This window comes from Rhamphochromis sp. 'chilingali', assembly GCF_963969265.1.
Source record: "Rhamphochromis sp. 'chilingali' genome assembly, chromosome: 7".
Classification (NCBI taxonomy): Eukaryota; Metazoa; Chordata; class Actinopteri; order Cichliformes; family Cichlidae; genus Rhamphochromis; species Rhamphochromis sp. 'chilingali'.
In genome coordinates this window covers 20,213,100-20,237,730 of record NC_137934.1, presented here as the reverse complement: position 1 = coordinate 20,237,730, position 24,631 = coordinate 20,213,100, and the positions used below count along the sequence as shown (strand labels likewise).

Genomic DNA, 24,631 nt, shown 5'->3' with positions numbered 1-24,631 from the left:
GTAATATACATACAAACACCTCGATGTATATTTACTATGTTTCGTGAGAACAGCATAGTGAGTTGTCATTGCGGATGAAGTCAACTTTACTATGTGATAAAAACAAAACAATAACCAAAATAAATAAATGAATTAAAATAAATAAATAAACACGAACATGAGAGGGGAAAGGTAGAATGCGAGGGAGAAAGAGAGACTATGACGAAGAAGAGAAAGAGAGAGAAAACGAGCGAATGGCAGGGAGAGAGGTTGTGAAACAGTACAACATCAGACAGCCACTGGAACATAACAACACAGAGAGAGACAAGTATTAGGAAAAATGGTTTAATATAGGAGACAGAAGCAAAAAACTGCATCACACAAGAACATACGTTTACAAAAATAATTCTGACTGCTTCAGCTACACAGTTAGTTCACAGAGAAGGACAGAGAAACCGGAAAAATCTAAACAGCTAAAAGCAAAAATCTTCTAATTAGTTGATCTCTTTATTAAACTAATACATTAATCCACTGAAGGTGACTAAATATTTCTATTCCTTCTTTTTCTATAATTGTCTTATCGTGTAGACGGCACAATACAGAAGTCAAATGAAACTTACCGCTGTTGTATAGACAAACTTGCTAAGAACTATTTATAAAGCAAAAAATGAAAGATCTGACACTCACCTACGCTCTGTTTTTTGGACAAAAAGGGAAAAAAAAGTAAGAAAGAAAGGTAGAAAGAAAGAACAACACTCGAGTGAGGAAAAAGAAGTGAAAGAAATAAAGCCAAAGATCTCCTAGAAAATCTTATATCAAAAGCCAACTTTCTCGATGCCAGCTAGAAATCATACTCGGGGACCAGTCAGGGTCAGGCCACACCACCAGGCCAGACAGCGTTTTTTTGTTTTTTTTTCTAAGATTTTTTTTGTTGTATCCTTTAATCTCCAGTATAAAAAATTCCACTGGTACAAAATGCATAAGTACAATCAGTTGTAGAAATAGGAAAGCCTGCATTTTTTGTACTTTTTAAATCCCATCCAGTGACAGATTTTCGAAGAGTTGTCAAACAAACATACATCACGCTTACAGAATCCACTGAAATGCATTGACTTTGGCTTCTCTCGTGACAATAACTTTGAAAACTACTTGAAAACCTTTTTGAGAATTAAAAAGAAACAAATCAACAACAGCAAACAGCAACAACAACCCCCCAAAAAAGAAAAGAAAATCAGATTATCTCTACAGACAACAAGCTCTTTTTTTACGCCACAGGAAGAGAGAACACACAAAACATTTTTCCTCAAAAAACTTGACATAAGCCATAATGCAAAATAACGACAAGTTCAATTTTTTTTTCCTTTCAGATTTCATTGTTTTATAAATAGCACTTAAGATAATTAAGAAAGAAGGAGAACAGAGAAGTGAACAGTGACAAGATAGAAAGATTACAACGAGCATCGGCGATGACAGCCCCTGAGGCGAGCCGCTCGACAGAAACTCCGTTTCTACGGCCCTGTTGTGCTTCGACATGGACAAAAAGACGAGATGCTTCACACTGAGACTGTGCGACGTGGGGCTTCTGTGCAAGTCGGTGAGATTTGGCAATTTGTCTTTGCTTTTTTGGGACGCTCAGAATGTGGAAAGGACAGCGCTGGAACGAGCTGAAAAAAGGCGCGACTACACGAAACCTGGTCCATCGACGCTGATCTGGGGACTGTCCGGCTTTCGTACAGGTAGCTATGGCTGTTTGTGGCACGCCTCGTGTGTGTGTGTGTGTGTGTGTACTGCATTTAGGAAAAAAAGAAGTCTGCTCGCCTCCCTTCGTAAAATCGCATAAAGTTTGGCATCGCGTTTGGTCTCGGAGAGCGGATAATGAAAGCTGTATTGCCTTCATCTCGGCTCTGGCTGTTGTTTCCGCCTGCGCGCGGGACCCCTGGACGTGACCCTTCCCTTTCCAACCAACAAGCGCTTTATTTCCCCCGTCGCTATTCCAATAAGACGTCTCTCCACTAGCCCTGTTTCTAATAACCCCGGTTAGCCTGGGAGACAACAACCAGACGGAGAGGGGCATCCTTCAAACAGATGCCTCCATCTCTCTCGTTCTCTCTGAATCGCCTTCAACTGCTGCGAGGAGCCATTTCAGCCTTCCCGCTGTGGCCGATCGGACGAAATGGCAGAAGAGTGAAAACCCAGACGAGTGAGAGGTTAACGGCACACGAAAGTGAACCTAGACTTGGCACACATCACTGACTGACAACATCTCCTGTAATACTGGTACAACGCTCCCTGGTTAAGGCGACTGGTGAGCTTCTGTAGAAAATAATGCTGCCATCTTTAGTTTTTTTTTGTGTTTTTTAAATTTTTTGTAGTTTTTTTTTTTGCAGACCGTAAACTAGGCTTTCAGGGAGGGGGGACGGGGGGCAGTTGAATCGACTGACAACACTGTGCCATGTAAACGGCTCGACTATGATGAATGTCAATAACACACTTTGGCATCTAATAATGATTTTGGCCCGTTTACACCACAAGACTCGCACATGGAGAAGTCTCATGACCGCTTATATAAAAAAGAAGAGGAGGAAACGTCAGAAGGATCAAGTTCGGCGACGGGGAAATCAAATGGGCTCAAAACTTGCTCCGGACCCGTCCCGCCTCACTCCTCTGACCAGCCGACACCGGCGTGTGCTTTTTCCTCAAAAGATCGAAGCTCGTTTGTGAACGAGCGAGTCTTGCCCTGTGCTTACATCATGAAAGCGAGCACGCTCGTCTGAGGTGATACACAAAAAGTAATGATCCTCGCCGTCTGAGACAAACGGCGCAAACTCTGAGACGTTCTGAACTCAACAAAAGGGATAAGAGGGTTCTTGAGAAATAAGGCTTTGTGTATGACTCTCACCTCCATTTTTATTTATTTATTTATCATTTTTGGGGGGAGCTGAGGAGCGGGACGGAGCGCGGGAAAACAATCAAAACAATCCACGCTGAAGCCTGACGTCTGTGTTTGTGTGCGAGATACTGATAGAGAGAGATAGAACAGGAGTGCAAAGATTTGTGGTAAGGCTTTGATGAGTAAAACTGCTGTACAATGGCTAAAAATATCAGTGCGTGACTCGTGTGTGTGTTTTTAAAGTGTGTGTGTGTGTTTGTGCACGCTGGCGGGCGGTAGCGGTTGCTGTAGAGGCTTTCACACTCAGGGGCTCTCATGCACAATAACAAAGTAAACTGTGAGGTCTGCACGAGAGTGTGTGTGCGCATGTCCGTGTGTGTATGAATGTTTGTGTGTGTATAGATATATATATGACACATGGGCACTTTTTTTCTTTTTTTGTTTTTTTTTTGTTACATCTTTACAAAGAAAAAAGCAAACATGACATTTTCAGGCAACAAGACCACAGAATAGCAAGTTAACAAACTTTTTTTTTAAATCTATATTTTTAAATATGAGGGATCCATACAAAACACTTATAATAAAATACCCATGTTATCAAATAATTTCACAAGAAATACACTGACGCGCTAGGCAGGAAGTACCTTTCAGAATTTGGCACTGAACTCCACTGATTTTGTCTTTTTTTCCTTTATAAGACATTTTGCTGAACAACAAAAACACATCTAAATATTGTTTCCCACGAGAGAAATAAAATAATAATGACATTGATGCTTCACAAGCTGACATTTTATATATATATATATATATATAGATATATTTATATTTATATATATTTTTAGGAATTTCATATAGGTAATTAACCAACAGGAAATTTAGCAAATAGGGACTCCTTAAAAAAAAGAAGAAGAAAATTATAATAAAAAACAAAGTAACTGTTATAGTAATATGAAAGGCTTTGTCTATTGTTCAAGTAAACTGATTTTTTTTAGTCTTCTCTTGAAAAACATGAGACATTTAAGACCGTTAGACTTGTGATGAAACCACAACTAAACTCACGAGAAGCACCGACGTTAACGCGGGTTACAGGTATCGTAGTATTTTTTTTCCTCTATACATTTAAACAGTAGAAAATATAGGTCATTTCATCATGTGCATTTAAACCACGGATTGTCTATCTGTGAGTCAGTTCAGCAAAAGGTGACACAAGTAGGTAGCATTTCTCCCCCCCAAACAGGGCAAATGTCGTTTTTTTATTTTTACCTTTAAACTACTCTAGAAAAAAGTGGTTCTATATATAGACTTTGAATGAGAAACAGAGCCACTTAAAATGGCCTTATCAAAAAACTTTACACTGCCTGAAAAATGTAAAAACCATTAGAGAGCTCTGAGAGAGTCTAATATTGATCAGACAGTTTTTATTCAAAACTGTTTGGAAGTAGTCTTATTTCTCAGAGAAACTGACGCCGACTGCTTCTGGCCCGCGCTCTTGTGGCTTTTTTTGTGTGTGTTTTTTGTGTGTTTTTTTTTCTCCTCTCCATCGGCACCAGAAGCAAGAAGACGCGCCAATTCCTGTTGTGAACTTTCAAGTTTACTTTAAATGAAGAAGGAAGGAAAAGGAACTGACATAATAATAACAACAATAAAGAAGAAAAGAAGAAGAAACAAAAGAAAAAGACACTGTATGGAAATCACTTTGCCACAGGTTGTTGTTTTTTCTCAAAAAGAAAAAAAGGAACATTTTTTATCCATAAAAATCTCAGTCTTTTTTTTTTGTTGTTTTTCATACGAATGCAGCTTGTTGTTGTTCACATTGATTCATTTACCCACACCTCCCTTATCGCCTCCCTCCCTCCCTCCCTGAAACCCTCCCGGAAAACAGATCCAAATGAGGTCACATGCAAAAAAACAAAAAAAAAAACAACAACCAAAAACAAAACAACAAAAAAACATAAAAAGACCAAAAAGCAAACAAAAAAAAAAGTCCAAAAAAGCTAAAAGTTCAAAAAAGGTCAGTAGACGGCGGTGGCGGAGGAGGAGGAGAACCAGGTTATGATCAGGTGAGCTCGGAAAAGACATCAGAAAAAACAATGACGGGGGAGGAGGAGGAGGACGATGGCACTTTTTTTTTGGTGGGTATTTTTTGTTTGTTTGTTTTTGTTTAAAGTTTTGTGTTTTTTTCGACACCACGGAGACATGCTAGGCAAACGATGAGCTAACAGGCATGGAGATGGGTTGTTCTAAAAGGGGGAAAGAAAAAACGGGAGAGGAGAGAGTTACACACAGAGAGCCAGAGCACCACACCACTACAGCATTTCTTTTTTTATGTAAAAAAATAAAATAAAATGAAAAATAATTAAATAAAGGAGAAACAACAACAACAAACAGCAAACAACAACAAACGAACAACAATGCAAAACAGCAGAACAGCAACACCACTCACTGATTTCATCTGCAAATATTTTAGCTTTAAATCTGTTTTTTCTTGGGTTTTTTTAGTAATATAAAATGATATTGATGTTTCAAGTCTATATACTAACAAGCAACAACACACGTTCACTCATTCGTACGTACGCGCACACACAAAAAACAACAAGAAATAAACAAAGGAGCACCCAAAGCGCTATCCATCAGATCCCGGATGGATGTTCATTTGGGAGAATTTTTTTTTTTTAAGACGGGGAACGGGTGGGGAGGTTCTTTTAACTCGTTCCTTTCTGCTTTCAGATCTTTGTAAAAGTCGGCAGGTAAAGGAGGGGCTACGAACAAACAAAAAAACACTCAAAACAAACAAAAAAACCACTCAAAACAAACAAAAAAATTATGAAATTTAAAAAAAAAACGCAAGGAAAAAGGTTGAAATTCGACAAGTGAAAGAAGTAGTCCCACTATGGATGGAGAGAGGGAGAGAGTGGTAATAAGAGAGAGAGATGGATGGATAGATGGGTGGGTGGGTGAACAGCACAGAGAGGAGTGTGGTGGTGGTGGTGCTGGTGGGAGGGGCGTCGAATGGCGGCGAAATGTTTTGGTGACTGTGGTTTTCTGCACTAAAAAAAAAACACCAAAAAAACACCAGAGAACCCAATTCCACGAGACTTCTCCACAAGGGTCTACTTTATAATGATGCTGTATACTTTATAGGAGTCCAATAACTTAACGATAGGCAATAAATAAAATCCTTTTTCTTTTAAATCTGAGGCAGTAAAAATGCTGTATAAAAATAGAACTGCTTTTTTTACAAATAAAATTTACAGGCCTGTGGCTTTCTGTACTTTGAATTATTTTTTTTTAATCTTTCAAACAAACATCAAGTATTTTCAGTTTACCCCCTTAACCCATAAACTCTTTTATTATTAGTAGTAGTAATAGCATTGTCATAGCCTTCATCAAATTCTGGATGTTATTTTGAAAATGCTCTACATGCTGTAATATCTCTTTCACAACAAAGACCAATGTGATCTGACCCAGAAATGTGTTTACTAATTATTCATTTTTACCTTTGAGAAATAAAAAAATTCTTTTAAAATTTTCACATAAATAAAAGCTGGAGTATGCGTGTTTGTTTTCCTTCCTGCGGCGGTAGACTGTAACTGTACGGCAGGTTGATGTTACCACTGACTATACTGTAAAAGAGGCCACTAAAAGTTTTGCAGCCTTTGCTCCCGGGTTGCCAGCAGGCGTAGAGGGGTTTTTGGAGAAGCAGCGGCGGCCTGCAACCAACACCGCGGAGGTCAAAGGTCGAATGTGCATATCGGCGTGCGCGTCAAAATTTTTTTTTTAAAAAGTAGTAAAAAAAAAAAAAAGAAGTAATAATGAACCATTCACCAGGCCTCAGGTTCATAATGAGAGAGAGGAAATAAAAAAATCTTCATGGCTCCTTTGTCTTTACGTCTGTCCTGAAAAAAGTATAAATAATCACCGAGAAAAGTTTTAAATACCTGCGAAGCAAAAAATTGGAAAAAAAAGCTACTTTCTTCCATTATTATTAAAAAAAAGAAAGAAAAAATTGCACAAAGTAATGGTGGTAATGGAAGCGTTCATGTGTGTCAAAAAAAACTGTAATAAATAATAATACTTGAACATAAGAGTCTCCAAAAAAGCAAGAAAAAAAAAGAAGGAAAAAAAAAAGAAAGAAAACAAGGCGTGTGTCTCCCTCAGGGTGGTTGTAGGTCGTCTCCCCCTCCCTCCCACATCCCCTCCCTTGAACCCTCACCCCCGAGTCCCTGTGTAGAGAGGTCGTGGCTCGGTTTGCTGTTTTTTTTTTCATTTTCATCATTTTTGTTGTTTTTTTCTGTGGGGGGACTTACCCTAGCAGTGCTAACATGGGGAGCAGATAGACCCTAGTGCTAAGATCAGTACGGTTTGCTGTCGTTCTTGGAGCGCTTCAGCTGCACCTTCAGCCGCTTCATGCCAATCTGGAAGCCGTTCATGGCCTGGATGGCTGCCTGTGCCGACACTGGATTGTCGTAGCTGACGAAGCCTGTGAGGGGGCGCAAGAGAAAAGTGGACGGTTAGAGGAAAAGTTAGAAGAAGGTCAGTTGTGAAGAAACTGTATTAAAATAACAACAAGAAGGCTTTTAAAACATTATTGAGTCAGACTTTCAGGCAGCCTAACATTGACCTACTTCATCCCCAACCGGCCATGGCAGAAGGCTGCCCCTCCCTGAACCTGGTTGTGTGCTCGGTTTCTTCCTGTTAAAAGGGAGTTTTTCCTTCCCATTGTCACCAACTCTTTGTTTAAAAGTAGTCATCTGATTGTTGGGGTTTCTACCTAATGTTGTAGGGTCTTTTCCTTACAGTGTCAGTTGCCTTGAGGCAACTGTTGCTGTGATCTTACCTGCATAAATCCTACATCGCCTTGTTCTCAAGTTATCACATTCGATTTTCAGAAAACTTGCTCTGACCTTGAGATCGATGTCACTGATTTTAACTTGTGTGAGATTTTTACTAGATGCATCTATGGTATCAATTTAAAGCTACAGTGTCGCCTTGTTCTCGAGTTCTTGCATGACAAAAATACTTCACAAGGCATCCTTACCTTGTTTCTGGGTCTTTGATATGTTTAAAAACACTCCTGGTACACAATAAGACAAGATTAAACTGTAATGATGGCCTAAGGGATGTTCGTTCGTTGCATCAACAAAATAATAAGAGACTACAGCAACAAACAAACAAACAGATTGTAGGTAGCATTAAAGCACAGATTTACTTTGGCAAAGGCCACTTTTGATTAAAAAAGTAAAATTAAAGGTTTTGGTGCGGACTGTGGTATATACTAAGATTTATTTTTCTATCTTCTCCGCAAAAAGTCATTTTTGTTTACGCTAACGCTTCCCTTCCCCCTGTAATATCTGCAACCTCTGAAGCTGACAGTAAACTCCTCGTCTCGCTTGTCTCACATCCATCCCCGCAAACCATTTTCTGACAAGTACCAGACGGTAGTTTTTTCCTGGATCCATGCTTGATTTAGTTCTGTTTTCCTTAGTTGCTGCTTGTGGATTGGATATGTGTAATATTTAGGTTTTGATTTCCATACAAATGCAAATCTACACGGTATTTGCCCTGGATTTACTCTAGTATTTAAAAAAAAAAACACACACAAAAACATACCAGTAAGGAAAACGTAAATCCAGATGGAAAGGAGGCACTGAATTCTTCTTTATCAAGCTTTTCATGCAATTCCCTAACAGTTCCTTCTAAAGTTCCCTGGAAATAACTGTGTAAATATGAATTACTTATAGAAGATAGACACAATGGTTTGAGACGGCAACTCAAATTTGCACTTAGTTTACAGAGCTATTAAAGTATTACTAAGACTCATTCAAATCCAGGTAAATTCAGGTATTAGTGGGATGGCTCTTCTCTTGAATTGTCAGCAGTGTATGTTGGCGATTCATCTGCGTTACGTCAGGACTTATAATAATAAGTACCAAATGAATAACTTCCAGGAACTTTCTGAAGAACCTTGCCATGAATGTTTCTCTTTTCTTTGGTACTTGAAGCAAAGCACCACAAAAATAAAGGCTGATCCAATAAAAAATAATGTTCTTGGTAATAGCTCAGACATGTTCTGGAAACTGGCCATCGGAGGACAACCTCCCAGTGGAAAACTTGATCATTTTCGGCTTTATGAGCCGATTATGAGAGCCGGAAATCATCACTATTTTTAGCAGAAGTGTCTCCTGCCACATTTGTGTCATGTGGGAAGGATGGTAGAGTTGGGTAAAACTTTATAAATTGTCTATTTTTGATAAGCGCGAGGTTTCCTAATTGTTTGCTCTTTCAGGTACGTTGCTCAGCCAGATAAGATCTTATAGAAATCATTGCTCTGTAATTATTGCTTAAATATTGAAGTTACAGCTATTCAAAGTCTAACAAAACATTAGATGTGAGTGCAACAGTCATGTTGTACACTGACAGACTGTACATAAAAGATGGTTGTAGCCACCAACGTAGCTACAGACCAGCTCATTGTACCTTGTTTTAAAGCCTTGAAGTGGGCAATCTATTCATTGCTTTCTTTATGCTTACAAACTAAAATGTGATCCAATTCCAAGGTAGCCTTGCTCTGTGGCTTATTGTGTTTTTTTCTGGCCTTTTTAAACCCTAAACGCGACCATCATTTAGAAAATGAGCATCATGTTGTATTAAGTAAGAAATCTGTCCCTTCTGATATCAGAAGAAATGCAGATAAGGCACTTTGATACAACGTCCATCTTTTATGCACAGTCAGAACTTGCCGTCCTTCAGATTTGTTCCCTTCAACAACAACCCAGCCCCTGATTTATGACACAGTCAAGAAAAAGAAATAATTCCAGGCATTTGTGTGCGTTTTGGTTTTTGCTGCCGTACCGAAGCACTTGCTAAGGTTTGTCTGTTTGTCGATGAAGACTTTGGCAGAGACCACATTTCCGAAAGGCATGAACATCTGCAGTATGTCCTGGTCTCCAAACTCCTGGGGCAGGTGGTAGATGAACAGGTTGGCACCTTCAGGACCTGAGGTGGAGGAGGGGTGGGGGATATGCAGAGCAGATATGAGGTCAGTATAGTTTTTCCATTTAAGCAAACCTGCAGCAGAGGGAGCGCTGCACTGTGGCTGTCGTCATAGGAACTCGGCACAAGCACGCCGCTTCCCACAATGTCCCATGACCTTGGGTTTGTTATTGAATTTAAACAGCATTCTGCAATTGTATTGAAAATACAACAAAGATGAAAGCTTTTGGTTTTCAGCTAATAATTATATTTTGGTTTGCTGCAAACAAAAGTAGTTCCCTATTCTTTTGCTTTTGATTTATTCATTCTCTCAGCCGCATGTAGTCTCTCTTAAGAGGGGTCATAGGGTGCCCTCCTACCCAGCCTCTATCGCACATTCTAATAATTCTAATAGGTCAGATCTCTCAGAATCATTTAATATGCTCTCCACAGCTAAATGAAGCAGCGAGGGAGCCCAGTGTTTGGCACATCTTTGTTCTCCCTGAGGGGTTTTGAACTCCTGGATGGACTGTCAAAGAAAGACAGCTTCTTTACAAATTTATCTTCGCTGCAAGCCGAGATGAGAAGTGCACAAACAAACAGTATGTGGCTCTATTTGTTTTACTAGACATTTCATCATCTGGTTTGTATTCAGCGCTGTCGTCTAAAGCTTTTGGGTAAATTTAACTTCAGCTGCCAGGTTCTGTACGTCGGCGGCACTTTGCAGAAGCGCTGATGTGCAGGCTGACCAGTTTTCACATTTTCTCTCTCAGACGTTGTAATAAAAGTATTGATCAGAATCCAAGAGAGGTCTGATTAAACACTCCTTTTTTTTTTGCTACAAAAACAATGTGAAATGAGTTATTATAAGTGAAATAAAGGACATAAAAATAGGTTTGGTCCAGTTGTAAAACAAGGAATTTGGTTTTAAGAGATGAGGATGAACTTTTTTATGAACTGAAACGTTGTTTAGTTTTAAAAATACTTTTTTTTAAACTCTTTGCCCACGTTAGGACAACATTTGACTATTTTGCAATTATGAGTTTCAAACCTCAGAATATACACTAAGTTGCCAAAGGTATTCAGTCACTCATCCAAATGACTGAATTCAGGTGTTCCACTCCCCTCCCTGGCCACAGGTGCATAAAATCAAGCAACTAGGCGTCCAAACGGCTTCTACAAACACCTGTGAAAGAATTGGTCGCTCTCAGGAGCTCAGCATGGTACCGTGATAGGATGACACCTATGCAACAAGTCAAACAAAGTGGAAGTGATTGGTAATGATAGCAACTCAGCCATGAAGTGCTAGACCATGTAAAATAACAGAGTGGGGTCAGCAGATGATGAGGCAGATGGTGCACAGAGGTCGCCAACTTTCCGCAGAGTCAGTCGCTACAGACCTCTAAACTTCATGTGGTCTTCAGATCAGCTCAAGAACGGTGCTTACAGAGCTTCATTGAATGGGTTTCCAAGGCCGAGCAGCTGCATCCAAGCCTGAGATCACACCTCTCTGTCTAACAATATGATGGATGACTCTAAGTTTGGCGGTTACCAGGGGAACGGTACTTGTCTGGGGGCGATTATGGCGTGGGATTGCTTTTAAGGAGTTGAGCCTCTCAGTTCCAGTGAAATGAACTCTTAATGCTTCAGCATACCAAGACATTTTGGGACAATTTCATGTCCCATCTTTGTATGAACAGTTTGGGTTGACCAACATGACTGCGCACCAGTGCACAAAAGCGAGGTCTACGAATACATGGATGAGCAAGGAGGTGTGGAAGAACTTGACTGCCTTGCACAAAGTCCTGACCTCAACACGACACAGCTCACAAATGTGCTTGTTGAAGAATGGTCAGAAATTCTCACAAACACTCCCAAACATTGCGGAAAGCCTTCCCAGAAAAGCTGGAGCTGAGAATGAGATGTGAAGGCAGACAAGCGAATACGTTTGGCAACATAGTGTATCAAGAAAGTCGTGGTTTGACGACGATGAGAATAGTTTCCAGATTTCTCCACTAACATCTGATGCAAACCCTGCCACTTTGTTCTATCAGCAGGCGTGAACTATGACAGAAACCTTTCAGTTCAGAAAAGAGCTTCAAGGGCTACAACTAGTAGACTTTCAAGGGGTAAAGAGTTAAAAGGCCAATTTTTTATGTTTTTAGCACAGATTTTTATTACTTGATAAAAACTAACATTTTATCAGGACATTACACCACAACACTATAACTTTATAGAGTCTACTCGTGATTTCAGCGCTGAGTTTAAATGCCCGTTTGCTTTTTTGAAGAGCAAATCCTGGAGGAGACGCACGTTTAGGGGAAAAAAGTTGCTGCTGTAAACACTCTCAAATCTAACTCCCACTGAGCAGCACTGATGTGCAGACATACAGCCTTAGGCTACTGACCCTCTTTCTGGCTGCCGGCAGCCCCTTGCTGCTGCAGCAGGGACTGGCTGTAGAGGGTGGGCAGCGCTGCGGCGGCGTACTGCTGGATCCCTGAGTAAGCCTGCGTCAGCGCGTCCATGGTGCCTGCCGTCCCGTTGGTGAGCCCTGCGCCGCCCAGGCCTCCGTTTAGAGCCGCCATACCTGAGAGCATTTGAGCAACTTTACATAAAACCCAACAATAAAGAAAGAAGAGTGCACTTACTCATTAGCGCTCCCACTGAAGGTTGTGTTTTTTAACCACACATACACACACACACACCCACAAGAACATACAGGACACGAGACACACAACACACAAACACCGACAGCTACGCTGGACCATACTGTAAATTGCACTCACATCGACACGCACACACACACACACACGCACAAACAAACAGAGGACCAACCGTGTGACAAGAAAACACAAAGGACGAACACATACAAGCACAGGACACACACAGAGGATTCATTTAAACACTGAAAGTATGAAGGAAGCTGATGACAGCCAGAGCTGCACGGGTATCTCGGAGTAAAAAGCATGCAGCGCTGCATGCGCACACACAGAAACACACTCGGAGACCACAGCAGCGTCGACGGAACGACAAAAATAAATAAATAAAATAAAAAGAAGATGAAAAATTATCTTTCGCTTCATTCAAAGTGGCGTTGTTAAACAAATACTGGGGTGCGATCATGTGTGCTTTTCCTGCCCGTGACGGCTCTCTTTAGGGGTGAAGACAGGCACGCGGCGCGTAAAGGGTAGGCGGGGAGGGGAGGGGAGCGTGGCGATTTTAAAAAGTGAAGGAACACAGCAGTAACACTCATTAGCTGCATGTAACGGCTTAATATCACAACGGAGGGCAACTTGTCAGAGGGGGTCTGACACTGGCTCGGCGTCCTGTCGCCTCGCCGTCAGACACAGTGAAATAAATTATCACCGCGGCGCTCTGGATTATAGGTCACTCATTTATTCAGGAATAATTGCACCAGTGACCTTTGCAATTCAATTAAGGCCTAGATGTGTTTAAATGAGGGCGGTTGTTGGTGGTGGGTGGGTGAGTGGGAGGAAGGATGCGCTAAGAGGAGAGAAGGGTTAGTGAGGACAAAATGGGATGCAAAATGAAAGCGACCCATTCGGCTCAGAAGGACGAGCACGTGTGTGTGTGTGTGTGTTTAGACATGTTCTGTGTTTTTGTACCTGCGTGCGCTCGAGTAGACGCATATATAATTTACACAGCGGACACAGCTAGTCGAACCGAAGAGCGGTAAAGGTCAGGGGAGAATAATGTGGTGGAAGAGGCTGGTTGTACAGGATCTCTGCTGTCATAACAGCTCTGATTAAGATCCCAGCCCCGTCTCCCCGGAGGTCAAAGGCAGGACGCGCACCACACGGCTCGGCAGATGCCAGAACGCCACACAGGGCGGCCGTGCGGTCGATACGATCCACATGTGGAAAGAAACATGTGTGTGACTCGCTTAAACTTAAAATGGATTAATGAACCACCCAGCTGTGTTAATGCTTTGACAGCAAATTAGACTATTTTTTTTTACTTCGAAGAAAGAAAAAAAAAAAAGAGTCTTATTTAGCTTTTATTATTGGGACAAAAACAGCCTTTTTGGGCCCTCTTGTGCAACAAAATGATCAAATATTGTATTTCCTAGCGTGACAGCAGCCTGAAAAAAATTGCGGTTTCTCCTTTTGACATTTAAATTATCAAATTTGAGTTTGTTTTGTGTTAAATTCTAACACAACACATCTACCTTTTATATTTTTGGCATGAAATTGAAAAGATTTGTATTTACCAGCCAGGAAAATTGATAGAACTGCATTGTGAGGGTACAATTACAACATTTACATAACAGTAAATGTGAAATTGGCAGCTAACCAAAGGAAGAATTACAATTTTGGCCTTTAGTCCCCCGTGCAACTTGTCCAAACCGCTTTGCGGAAACAACAGAAAACACAACAGTGACACAACAAATCCAACACGATGTGAAACGATGACACAGCGACAGCCTTTGTTAGGCAACGAGCAGCACGCCAACTACGCCAGGATGGCACACCGGCACTCTTACAGCAAGCACAACCCGGGACACAACCAGGAAGCGGATGAAGAGATGAGTGGAGGAATGGATGAAATATGTGTTGGCAGGTGATTTTATGCAGTAGCCGTCTTTAAAAGAGGAACAACCATTTATTTTTTAAGTCAAACTGAGACACAGAGAGACGACGGGAGGAACCAAACTCTGGGAATTTTAGCAAAAGCGGGAATACCGAAGCGTCACGCTGTCTTTTTTCTGTTTCAGAAGAAAGCCAAGTGATGCATGGTGATAGTCAGTTTCAACATTTCTGATATTTGTATACTTAGGAATAGCCGTTCGCATTAGAGTTGGACAAACGTATGGATTTTTGATATACTCGTTCTTCGTTCAATGAGATTAAATATTGATTTTCTTTGGCATGCATTTTACTCCTACTACCAAATCTGCACATTCTTGGTTCCAGCAGATTTAAATGCAGAGTTTGTTTAACGTACAAGTGAATCATTCAAAGTCATCAGAAACCCCATTTGAGTCAACCCCCCCGACAGCTGCGGCTACGTCTCTCTGCACTGACTCACAGGCTTTGCGGTTGTGATGTCGCCGTTGGTTGTGTATGATCAGAGGTGGAGGTGGAGTGGCTGATGGCAGGGTGAATACTCACTGTTAACGCTACCTGCTAGTGCATTAATGTTGTTCAGGCCCACAGTTGCTCCTGCCAGGCCCTGCAGGGTGCCCAGAGAGGTCAGAGAGTTCATGGCGCCAGCGTTGGAGCTGGCTGTGGTGCCCGCTGCTGGGGGAAGAGGAGGAGGAGAAGGAGGAGGAGGAGGGATAAGGACAGAGGTGAAGAGGGAGAATAGGAGACAAAAGAAGTGGACATGTTACATAAACATATAGAAAACAAAGCAACAAGATTCCTTGTGTAGAGGTTCAGGCTTTTGCATAGCTTGATCTTCATTTAAAGCAAACAGTAAGTGCTCCATTGTAGCAAATTAGCATCAGCTTTTGGTGCATTTATCACAGACAGTGATGACAAAGAATTTGGAAAGAGATGTGCTACACAGACCAAAGGGAGCTGGCTCAGATTACTTCCTGTAAGTTCATCTCTTTAATGGCTGCACGCTTCAGTTTCTTGAAACTTGGTGGCAAGCTGAATCACAATAATCGGTCATTACTGAGCCTAAACATTTACTACTTCTAGACATGAACTACATAGAGTAAAAGGTAAAAAACAACAACAAAAAACAGGCACTGGTTTGGCATCAAGAGACTAAAAATGCTGTCCAGTTCAGGCTTTGTCTCTCCCAAAAAACGTGAAATGGACACGCATGCAGAAGTTGCATTATCAGCAGGTAATGTGTGTGTGTGAGTGAGCGATGAACCAAACTTCTAAAACAAAGCTTTAATTTGAACCCCACTTGAGAGAAAAACGTTTTGCCCCACAATGTGCAACCTGGGGCTGAAGAAGCTGCTGAAATTCTTTAGTCTAACTAAAAAACTACAATAACCTAAAACTAACATTTGGAAATTGGACTTGCCAGGACAGAATGCTTGTTAGACATGTCGGGCTCCTCGTGCTGTAGTGTCTCCTGAAGGGCTCAATTTCCTGCTTTGACAGCATATTAAAACTTGGCTTCAGCTCCTTCACAGTGCGTTCTCTACACTGCAGCTTTTTGCTAGCAGTAGGAACTGACAAGGAGGCACCTTCATGTAATGCAAATCAGTGACGAGGAAGGAGCTGTGGCTTGATTGTCCTTCGTTTTTTTCTTCTTCTGTCTTTTAGAGGAATTAATATGACTAACTTATTCATGCAAATGCAGGTTTGCAGATGTTTCTGTGCATTTTTTTTTTTCTCAATTTGAGACCGAGACTCCTTTCTTCAACGGGCAAAGAGAAAAAAGCTTTGTGAGCTCGTGGCGACGATGAATGCCGAGAGGCTGATGGAGAAATCACTTCACAATTTGTTTATCTCTCGAGTTCAGCCGGTGTGAATGGAGAAAAGGGAGCATCTCTCTGACAAGAAGCACCACGGTTCAAGGCAGAAAAGATCTTAATAAAACCAATTCTCCTCATAGTTGCACCGTTCCTTTATGAGTGTTTGATCTGATGCTATACTGATGCTTAAACATGCTACAAGTGGCACCTTTAATTAACCTTTACCAAACAAGCAGTGGCACCTTGACCTTAAATATATTAATCTATAGAAGTGTATGGAGATGATAACAGAATTCTGCATGGTATGTTGTGCACCAAAGCAAGTATACTGCAGGATTGCTGCAATCGAGGTAATGCTGTAAGAGCATTACATAAACATAAGGACAATCCAAAGAAGCACAGATATGCACAGAATGCATATAACAGTCAAACCTCAGAAATGTGGACTATAATTAAATGACTTTTCCCTGGTTTTATTTTAAATCAACTGAAACACACAAAAACAGCCAACGGGCGATGGATGAATAGACCACAGCTGGACGCAAACTCACGCACACATACACCTGAACACGCAGTGATGGCAAATGTGTGGACAAACTGGTGGACAGGTAGGATGGGGTGGGTAGGGAAATGTGGTGCACAAAGCCTTCGATCTCATTCTGCTTAGAACAAAAACAATTTCTTAAAAAAGTATTAATTTACCCTTGTTTTCATGAAAGCGATGCCAACAAAGCAGGACTGCGGCTGAACACGTTAAGAAATGTTGCGGTAAAAGGAAGCGTAATGTCAGCACACGGCCTGTCTCCATGCAGAACTGTCTATATTTATCAAAACTGGCGTGACGTTTTCAGTTTCATGCAGTATATGCCGCCACTCATTCACAAAGAGCGGCTCAGCCTGAGTGCGTACTATTCAAGGTTGGACTGACATTCAGAGAGAGAGAGAAGAAGAAGAAGAAGAAGAAGAAGAAGGAGGGAGACACAGGCGGGAATAAAAGAGAGAAGGTGAAAAGTATGGCGAGAACGAGACGAGAACGGGCGTTCACGCCAAGCGCAGATCAGCTCGGTGAAGGCAGGAAGTGGGATGAAGAGGCGCAAGTGTTAACGAGGGAGGAGACGGGGGGGGGGGGGGGGGGGGGGGGGGGGGGTGCGTATGGGAGGAGGGGGGTCGTTTTTCATATTCATGCTCTGTTGGGAGTGCGCACCAAAAGAGACAGCAAAACCACGGCTGCTGGAGCGAGGCCGAGCCGACATGAGAGGGGAGGATGACGGAGCAGAAACAGGGAGCTTGTCAAAAGCGGGGCAGCAGGAAAAGACGAGGGCAACGAGAAGGAACACAAGGAGAGGAGAGGAGAGGAGGAGGGGCAGCGCGAGTGAGAATGAAGAAGAGGTAGGAGGGGGGAGTCTGAAGGTGATGATATTTAACCTTAGCCGGGTTCAGGAGGTTTTTAAAACCCACAGCTATGAACACAGAAACAACACAAACAAACGCCGTCCGCTGGGAAAGAAAACCAGTCTGCTGCTCTAAAAAGTTTCTACAATGTCTCCAGAGCTGGTGAGGTGAGGCATGAACAAAGAAATCGACCAAAAAAAGGACGGAAGAAACACACATAGGTCTAAACCTGACGGGAACACTTAAGCACGAAAACGCACATACATGCGCGCGCACCATGGACAGCGCATGTGTATCACAGGATGGCATGGCTGTGGGGCGACATGGTGAGGGAGGTGAGGCAGGCAGGCAGCGGGTGAGTAACACAGCATGGTGTCTGTCTTGATATGAAGGTGGACACACACACATACACACACACCATGGGAATGTGCCAGAAAGAAGGTCAACAACACTGACGGGGATCCAAACAATGAGGATGTTTCGGCAGTAATGGTGTCGGTGATGATGCGGCGGGGATCGTGGGACGACAACAGTGGCAATGGTAACGATGGAGAGCGAAGGACGCAGGCAGGCGTCGGGCCCTCCACCCTCCCCCGGCGCTGGACCCCCCAACCTGAGTGGCTGTGGCGTTACCTGGGCTGGCCAACGCTCCCAGGGAGGCGGCGTTGGAGGACAGGGGGTTTGCGGTGGAGGGGCTGGCTGAGTTTTGGGCCGCCGCCGCTGCCGCCGCTAAAGTGGCCAGGTTCTGCAACTGCAGAGCACTCATACCTGGAGAGAGGAGCCAGAGAGGGTGGTGTCAAACCTGGGGCTGAGGCGTGGCTGGGTCGCCTGGCTGGACCGGGACAGCGTACCAGAGGACAGCACTGAACACACGTTAGCTGCTGGGCGTCCGGAGGTGTACAGCAGTGGAGTGTGTGGATATCCTGCACATGTAAACCTTGAAATGCTCTTTATTTGAGGTCTTTGTGAAGAATCTGTAGCGTGTGCAGGCAAACACTACAGAAGCTGATTTTGCTAATAAGTCCCCAAAGTGTCTGAATCAGTAAAAAGCAGCTGTTGCAGTGTTTTAGGTTTGGCGCGTTTCTCTGAGGCGGAGCTGCTCCGGAGGAAGAAATCATCTCAGCGATTTAGTTAATGTTATATATTTTTTTATATTCAAGAAGCATTAAAGCTCAGCGGAGAGGGCTCAGACAATGCAGGAGGAAACTAACCTTCCTACAGTGCTTATATGGGCTTTTTAGCCAATTATACCACTTTAGATTCAACAAGAGCTCCGAGTCTGCTCAGCTAACTCATGCTTCTATAAATAAATGTCTGCCAGCTCAACAAAGACCATCACATCTATATCACAGGGTAATGATGGGAGCTTTTATGATATTGTAGTTCAGAGGATGAAACTAAAGGGCACCACACATTGGAACTGGCCTATATCGGCCTTGTTGACTGATGTCAACCTGTACCAGTTTGTTTGATAGTTTGCAGGTATCAAGGTGCAGATGTGGAAAAAGCCCATAAAACTCTTACGTTTATGCAAAAAACAGAACACAAAACTATTTTTGCACCAGCAAATTGCCAAAATGCCATTTAAACGATCAAAATAGGCACTTAATGTGAGAGTCAATGAATCCTTAAAAGCTAAAAGTTCAGTTTTTAAGTAAATTAGTAAACATGACACTGAATTGAGTTAAGGGCCAAAGAAAGACTAAACATATGGGTGTATTCATATCAGCTGGGCTCAGAGACTTCAAATATAAAAATCTGGATGAAGTCCCATCATCCTCCTGAGGCTGGAGCTCTTGTTGGGACCTATTTTTAATTTTTCCGAGCTATTTGGGATTAGGTGGACCATCGTCTTTCAAATAATGTTTAAAAAGTACAACCTTGCATGGGGACAGTGGGTTTATGGTACATTATAAATTCATCATTGTCACAAGGTACAAAACACTTCGAATTTATAGAAAAGCATAAATATAATGACCCCGTGTGAGGATGTGTGAGGGTCTCAGGAGGGTTAAGAAGTAGAAAACAAGAGGAGACACGTTGCTTATACTCTTATGCTTATACTGTCAATGAAAAGAAGCCCCTGCTTTATTTTATATTCACTGTAACTAAGAGTGGGACCAGAATTGAGAAAATTATCATCATGTTTTATTAAATTTGACTTACGGCTCAGTCACAGTAGAGGGAAAAATGAGGACCGCAAACTCACTGCGGCTACGGAAAATCTGGGAATTTGGTGACTGAGTTCAAGCAGTTGTTGGAATCAACTGGTCGCCCAGATGTGCAACATCCTCACCCTCTGGTGGGAGGTAACTGGTCTCCAAATGATCATGGTCTGATTGAACTGACTGCATTCACTTTAAAGGTGTGGAAATAACTGTCATCTAATATAGCCGATCGTCAACATGTTGCAATCAATCTGAGTCAGTCTGTGCAACTTGCCTGCAATATATATATATTTTTTGCAGTAGTGGACTCTTAAGGTAAGGTTACTGAGCGCCTACGTCATTGCGCAGTTGAATCACCGTCCTTGAGCAACTACGTCACTATATCTGGAACCATTTCTGTTTCTCCAAGGTTCAGTAGTTAATGTGACTTTCTCTGAATGCAAGTGGCAAGATTGCAATTTTAATTGTCAACTCGACCTAATTCAAAGCAGACAGAGTCCGTCTTGTTTCTGCTTTATCGCCGTCCTGATGCACCAAAGTCGCTTGGAGGATGGCACCTGGCTGCGAGTGCTGCCAAGGCTTGGTCTGCTTCTTTGAAGGCACCATTTCAGAGGCAATAAAACTTCAAGTTCATGACATACTGTCCCAATAATTTTGGTCATGCAACCCCTATTTTCCCTAATGTGACTGTGGCGTTAAAACTACTGATTGAGGCCATAAATTCCAGCGGAAAGTATTTACTGAGATCATAAATCGAATGAGAAGTAAGTTTCCATTAGACTTTACTAGATGAGTCACTCCCTGCTGGCTATTACAAACAATGACCGTTTAGAGTACCTGGACATTATGCAGTCTACGGCTGGCCCCTATGTGATGCCAAATGATTGAAGCCTTCCCCTTTAAACTAAATATTAAAGCCCTCTCCCTTTCAGCAGTCACCCTCTATTTCAGGGACCCCTGAAGGCTGAACTCTCCTCATTGTTAATCTTCTTTCTGGCATTAAGCATACGGCCTGTACTTAAGCATAATTAATGCCTATGTGCCAACGCCTAAATGATGGCGAAGCAGAGGCTATAAAACACTGTCTGTGAGCACAACTCAACCTTTCACCTCACTCCACAAATACGCGAGTGTGTGTGTGTTAGTGTGAGTGTGTGTGAGTACAAAACCTCCGAAAGCAAACAGTCATCAGAGCAGAAAGTAAAGGTCTTACCACAGAGATGCTTCCTCTGCCTCGTGTTAAAAGGGTGGACACTGTCAATGTGAGGTGTATGCGTCGTATATACAGTTTGCGTGTATATACCGTACCATGAGATTACACGCACACACACACACTCTTGCACACGGATACAAATAAGACACACACGAACAAGACACCATGAAGAAAATCCATCTTGTTTGACACCGTGGTGAATGCTTAGAGGTTCTACAAAGATATCCTTCACCCAGACAGTCAAATTGAACGCAGCCAATGACGACAGATATCGAGGTGCTGCAGCAGGAAGTGTGTGTGTTGTGTGTGTGTAAACAAAGCTAAAGACACCAAGCGCGCGAGTGTGCCTCTGCACGCATCTGAGTTTTTCCCCCACTCATCTGCGCTTACTTACACCGAAGCCAAAACCAATCTCGTTTGCAAAGCGATTTTCTCCAATTTTCCGTCGTACATCACAACCCGAAATGGATTTCTACTTCTGCGCAAAGGTGGGGATAAAAACCGCCGCCGCTCTTTCTATCGCATCCCATGAAACGCACGCTCCAGCCTAATTCAAACAGTGTTGTTTTTCCAGATAAGGCAGACAATGCGCCACATGAGCGAGGAGATATGTGGTTTCAGCGCTGCTGCTAGATCTCATTTCTGACTCCACGGAGCAGGTAACACAGAGGGAAGGCTGTTTACAAGAGCTCTCATTCATACCTCTTTATTATAATCGAAAGCATGTTTTTATTTTGCAGACCTCCTCCTTCTCTATGTGTGAGGCAGAGATCCACAAACACGCTCGAGTGTGTTTACAATGCTAATAAATGGTCATTGTAGAGAATCACTTCACTTTTACCTTCGCTGCGCTTTTTCCCCCCACCTTCGTTTGTTTCCTCCTTTCCTTTCCACTTTTTTCTTTCCTCATCTTTCCATCATTGTCATTTTCCTTTTTCTGCCCTTGATTTACTTTCTTCTTCTCTACTTTGGTTCTTATGTATGTTTCTGCTTCTTTAACTTTCATTTTCTTATTCTTTCGTTTCCTCATCTTTTCCACATTTTTTCCTTTTATTCCCTCTTCTTTTCCTCGCTTTCATTTCCTACTTTCCTTGCTTTTTAATTTCCTCCCTATTCTTGCTTTACATTTTCCTTTCCCTTCTCTGCTTCATTGCTCTCCCTTCTTTCCTATATCCTGACCCCTTCATCTATCTTTCCCTACTTGCCCATTTCTTATCTTCCTTTTCCCTACTTCCCAATTTTCGTACTGGCCTTTTCCTCCCTCGTCTACATTTTTAGCTTTTCAGTACCTCATTTCCCACCAACCCTTTTCCTGGTCCATTTTTCCAGCCTTTCTTTTCTCTCCCTCAGTCGATGACAAAGACAATTCCAGCAGCTCCCTTTTGTCTCTATCTTTTGCACTCATTGCAACCTCTTTTCTGCCTTTTTTCTTCTTTTCTACACCCATTCTTACTTGCATTTGTCGAAGACAGTCACCCTCATTGAACCAGCATTTATTTTCAAGCCAGTTATGAGAGAAAAGGAGCAGGCCAAGAGATAAAAAATAACTGGGCTAGAGAGGAATAAAGCGGAGACAAAGAAAGAGAGATCGTATGAGACAAATTCATTCTATTTTCCACATTGGGGCCGGGGTTTCAGGGCCGGCCAGATGGTTCGCGAGTGTGTGAGTACATATGTGTGCAGGGATGCACGTGTGTGCGTGTGCGCTCCCTGCAGCTTGTATGGCAGCGCCGGCCTGCACCAGGCTGCCGTTGGCTGCATCTAATTGAATGCTCATTGGTGTAATTGAAGCCTCTCAGCTCTGCAGCTCCTCGTGTTAAAGACTGGGACCAGATGTCATTCAGCTGTCTCACATCTCCTGCCAATCACTAATACTCGCTCCCTCTCCCTTCTCGCGCTCCGCATCGCAGATGGAGGACCAACAGATCTCCAGATTCAGACACCGTTACTCACTCGCCGCTCCAAATCCTAAAGCCTGTTTGTCAGCGTGAGTGTATATTCGAAAGGAAAATGTATGTTTGAGCCCAACGGCAGAAATTTTTAAACAGCTGCGGGGAAACTGCGAGACACTGCAACTCAGGGGAACGTGACAGAACACGAGAGGAGACAAGACGGGGCTCGCCACTTTAAAAAAGTCTTATCACGCTCGGATCCTTTGGCAGTTTCTTTATGCGCGCTAAACAACATACAATTAAAAGCTGACACCTCGCGAAGAAAGCGAACCAAAGGAGGGCAGAACAGTCGGAGTGCGAAGGCTGGAGGGAGGCGTAAAGGGGAGATGAAGAAACTGTGAGTGAGGAGGGTGGGAGGTGGGGGAGAATCTGCAAAAAGGAGGCTTAAAATAAAAAAGCAAGAAAGAGGAGACGAGTTTAATGGAAAGAGAGAAGAAAGTTGAGATGATGAGTATCCACGAGTGCCTGAAAGTCTTAAATAACCCAAATTTTAAAGCCCTAAAAATTATATTTCTTAAATACAGAGATTTTATCTTGTTCAACATTTAATAGCAGAGCTTCTTGGCGAGCTCAAGGCTTAGATTAATACAGAACTGGGTTAATACAATATGCATTTTTTATTGCTGCAGCTTCACTTAGGAGAATTACTGTCCCATACCGCTTCATTTCCTGTCTTCACGTGTTGGAAAACCTTCACTGGCTGTTATTTGACTGCGCTTTGTCTATTGAAGGATTATGCAGATTAGTGCATATTTAATGAGATAATGCCTCATGTGCATGTAACTGTCCAAATGTAAGTCAGCACCTGGGGAAGTTTCCCGATAATGAAAATTTCTCCCTGTAAATACTAAAAATAATAACACTAAAATATTAAAAATTATAGATTTACATACTTTAAGCCTAACATCTACCTAACATCTCTGATTTTTAGAGCATCCAATAAAATCAAAATGTTTGATTATTTCTAGCAGATTTCCAGGTTTTATCTGAAGTTCGGTTTTCTGGTCTGGAGAAATTCGCGCATATTTAGGTAGATAATTGCCTAATTTGCAGATTTAAACATAAAATTTCAGAATGCTTGCAACATGGAAAATATTTGTGTTAATGTAAGGAAACTATTGAGGAAGTTTAATTATGCTATGCTGCTTATAGGTCATTCAGGGCCTCATTTATAGAGCACTTTACTCAAAAACATGCCAAAAATGTACTTTTTTCTGTCTGCTGGGAGTAAAAGACATTTGCCGTTCAAGGTATTTCCACTTCATGCACTGTTCAAATTTCTGTTTTGAGAAAAAAAATGCAAACAGGCACATATTTATATGGGTAAATGCCTGATTTGCATAAAAACATAAACATACAAATGTCAGACCGGTTGCAACATGGAAAATATTTGTGTTAATGTAAGTTAATAATATAGGTTTACATTTCTCCCCATAAATACTAGGATCCAACATTCACAGCCAAGTATTACTGAGGTTTTATTGCTAAGAATGATTAAAAAGATTGACCTTCTCTGACTGAGTGTTTTTTGTTTTATGAAGTGATAAAAAATCTTTTTTGACAGAATCACTTCTGTTAAAATATTTGACTTTTGGTGAACTATTCAATATTTGAATTTCTATTCAAGAAAAGTATGCAATTCAGCACATATGTAGGCATGTA

General features: G+C 42.0%; 1 protein-coding gene across 10 annotated transcripts in view; it reads right to left on the bottom strand.

Moving 5' to 3' along the window:
- Positions 1-318: 318 nt before the first annotated feature.
- celf2 (cugbp, Elav-like family member 2) overlaps positions 319-24,631 on the bottom strand; it is a 247,032-nt gene continuing 222,719 nt past the window's right edge. For 4 of the 10 annotated variants that reach the window (XM_080888010.1, XM_080888017.1, XM_080888015.1 and 1 more), the window contains 5 exons: positions 14,974-15,102; positions 12,249-12,428; positions 9,722-9,865; positions 7,177-7,349; positions 319-5,109 (listed from right to left, as the gene is read on the bottom strand). In XM_080888010.1, coding sequence (XP_080744136.1) covers positions 7,222-7,349; positions 9,722-9,865; positions 12,249-12,428; positions 14,974-15,102 — 581 coding nt within the window. In that variant the 3' untranslated portion in view covers positions 319-5,109; positions 7,177-7,221. Of the gene's footprint in view, positions 5,110-7,176; positions 7,350-9,721; positions 9,866-12,248; positions 12,429-14,973; positions 15,103-17,962; positions 18,405-24,631 lie in introns of those variants that run through there. The other 6 variants (XM_080888012.1, XM_080888018.1, XM_080888011.1 and 3 more) reach the window with 5 other exon arrangements.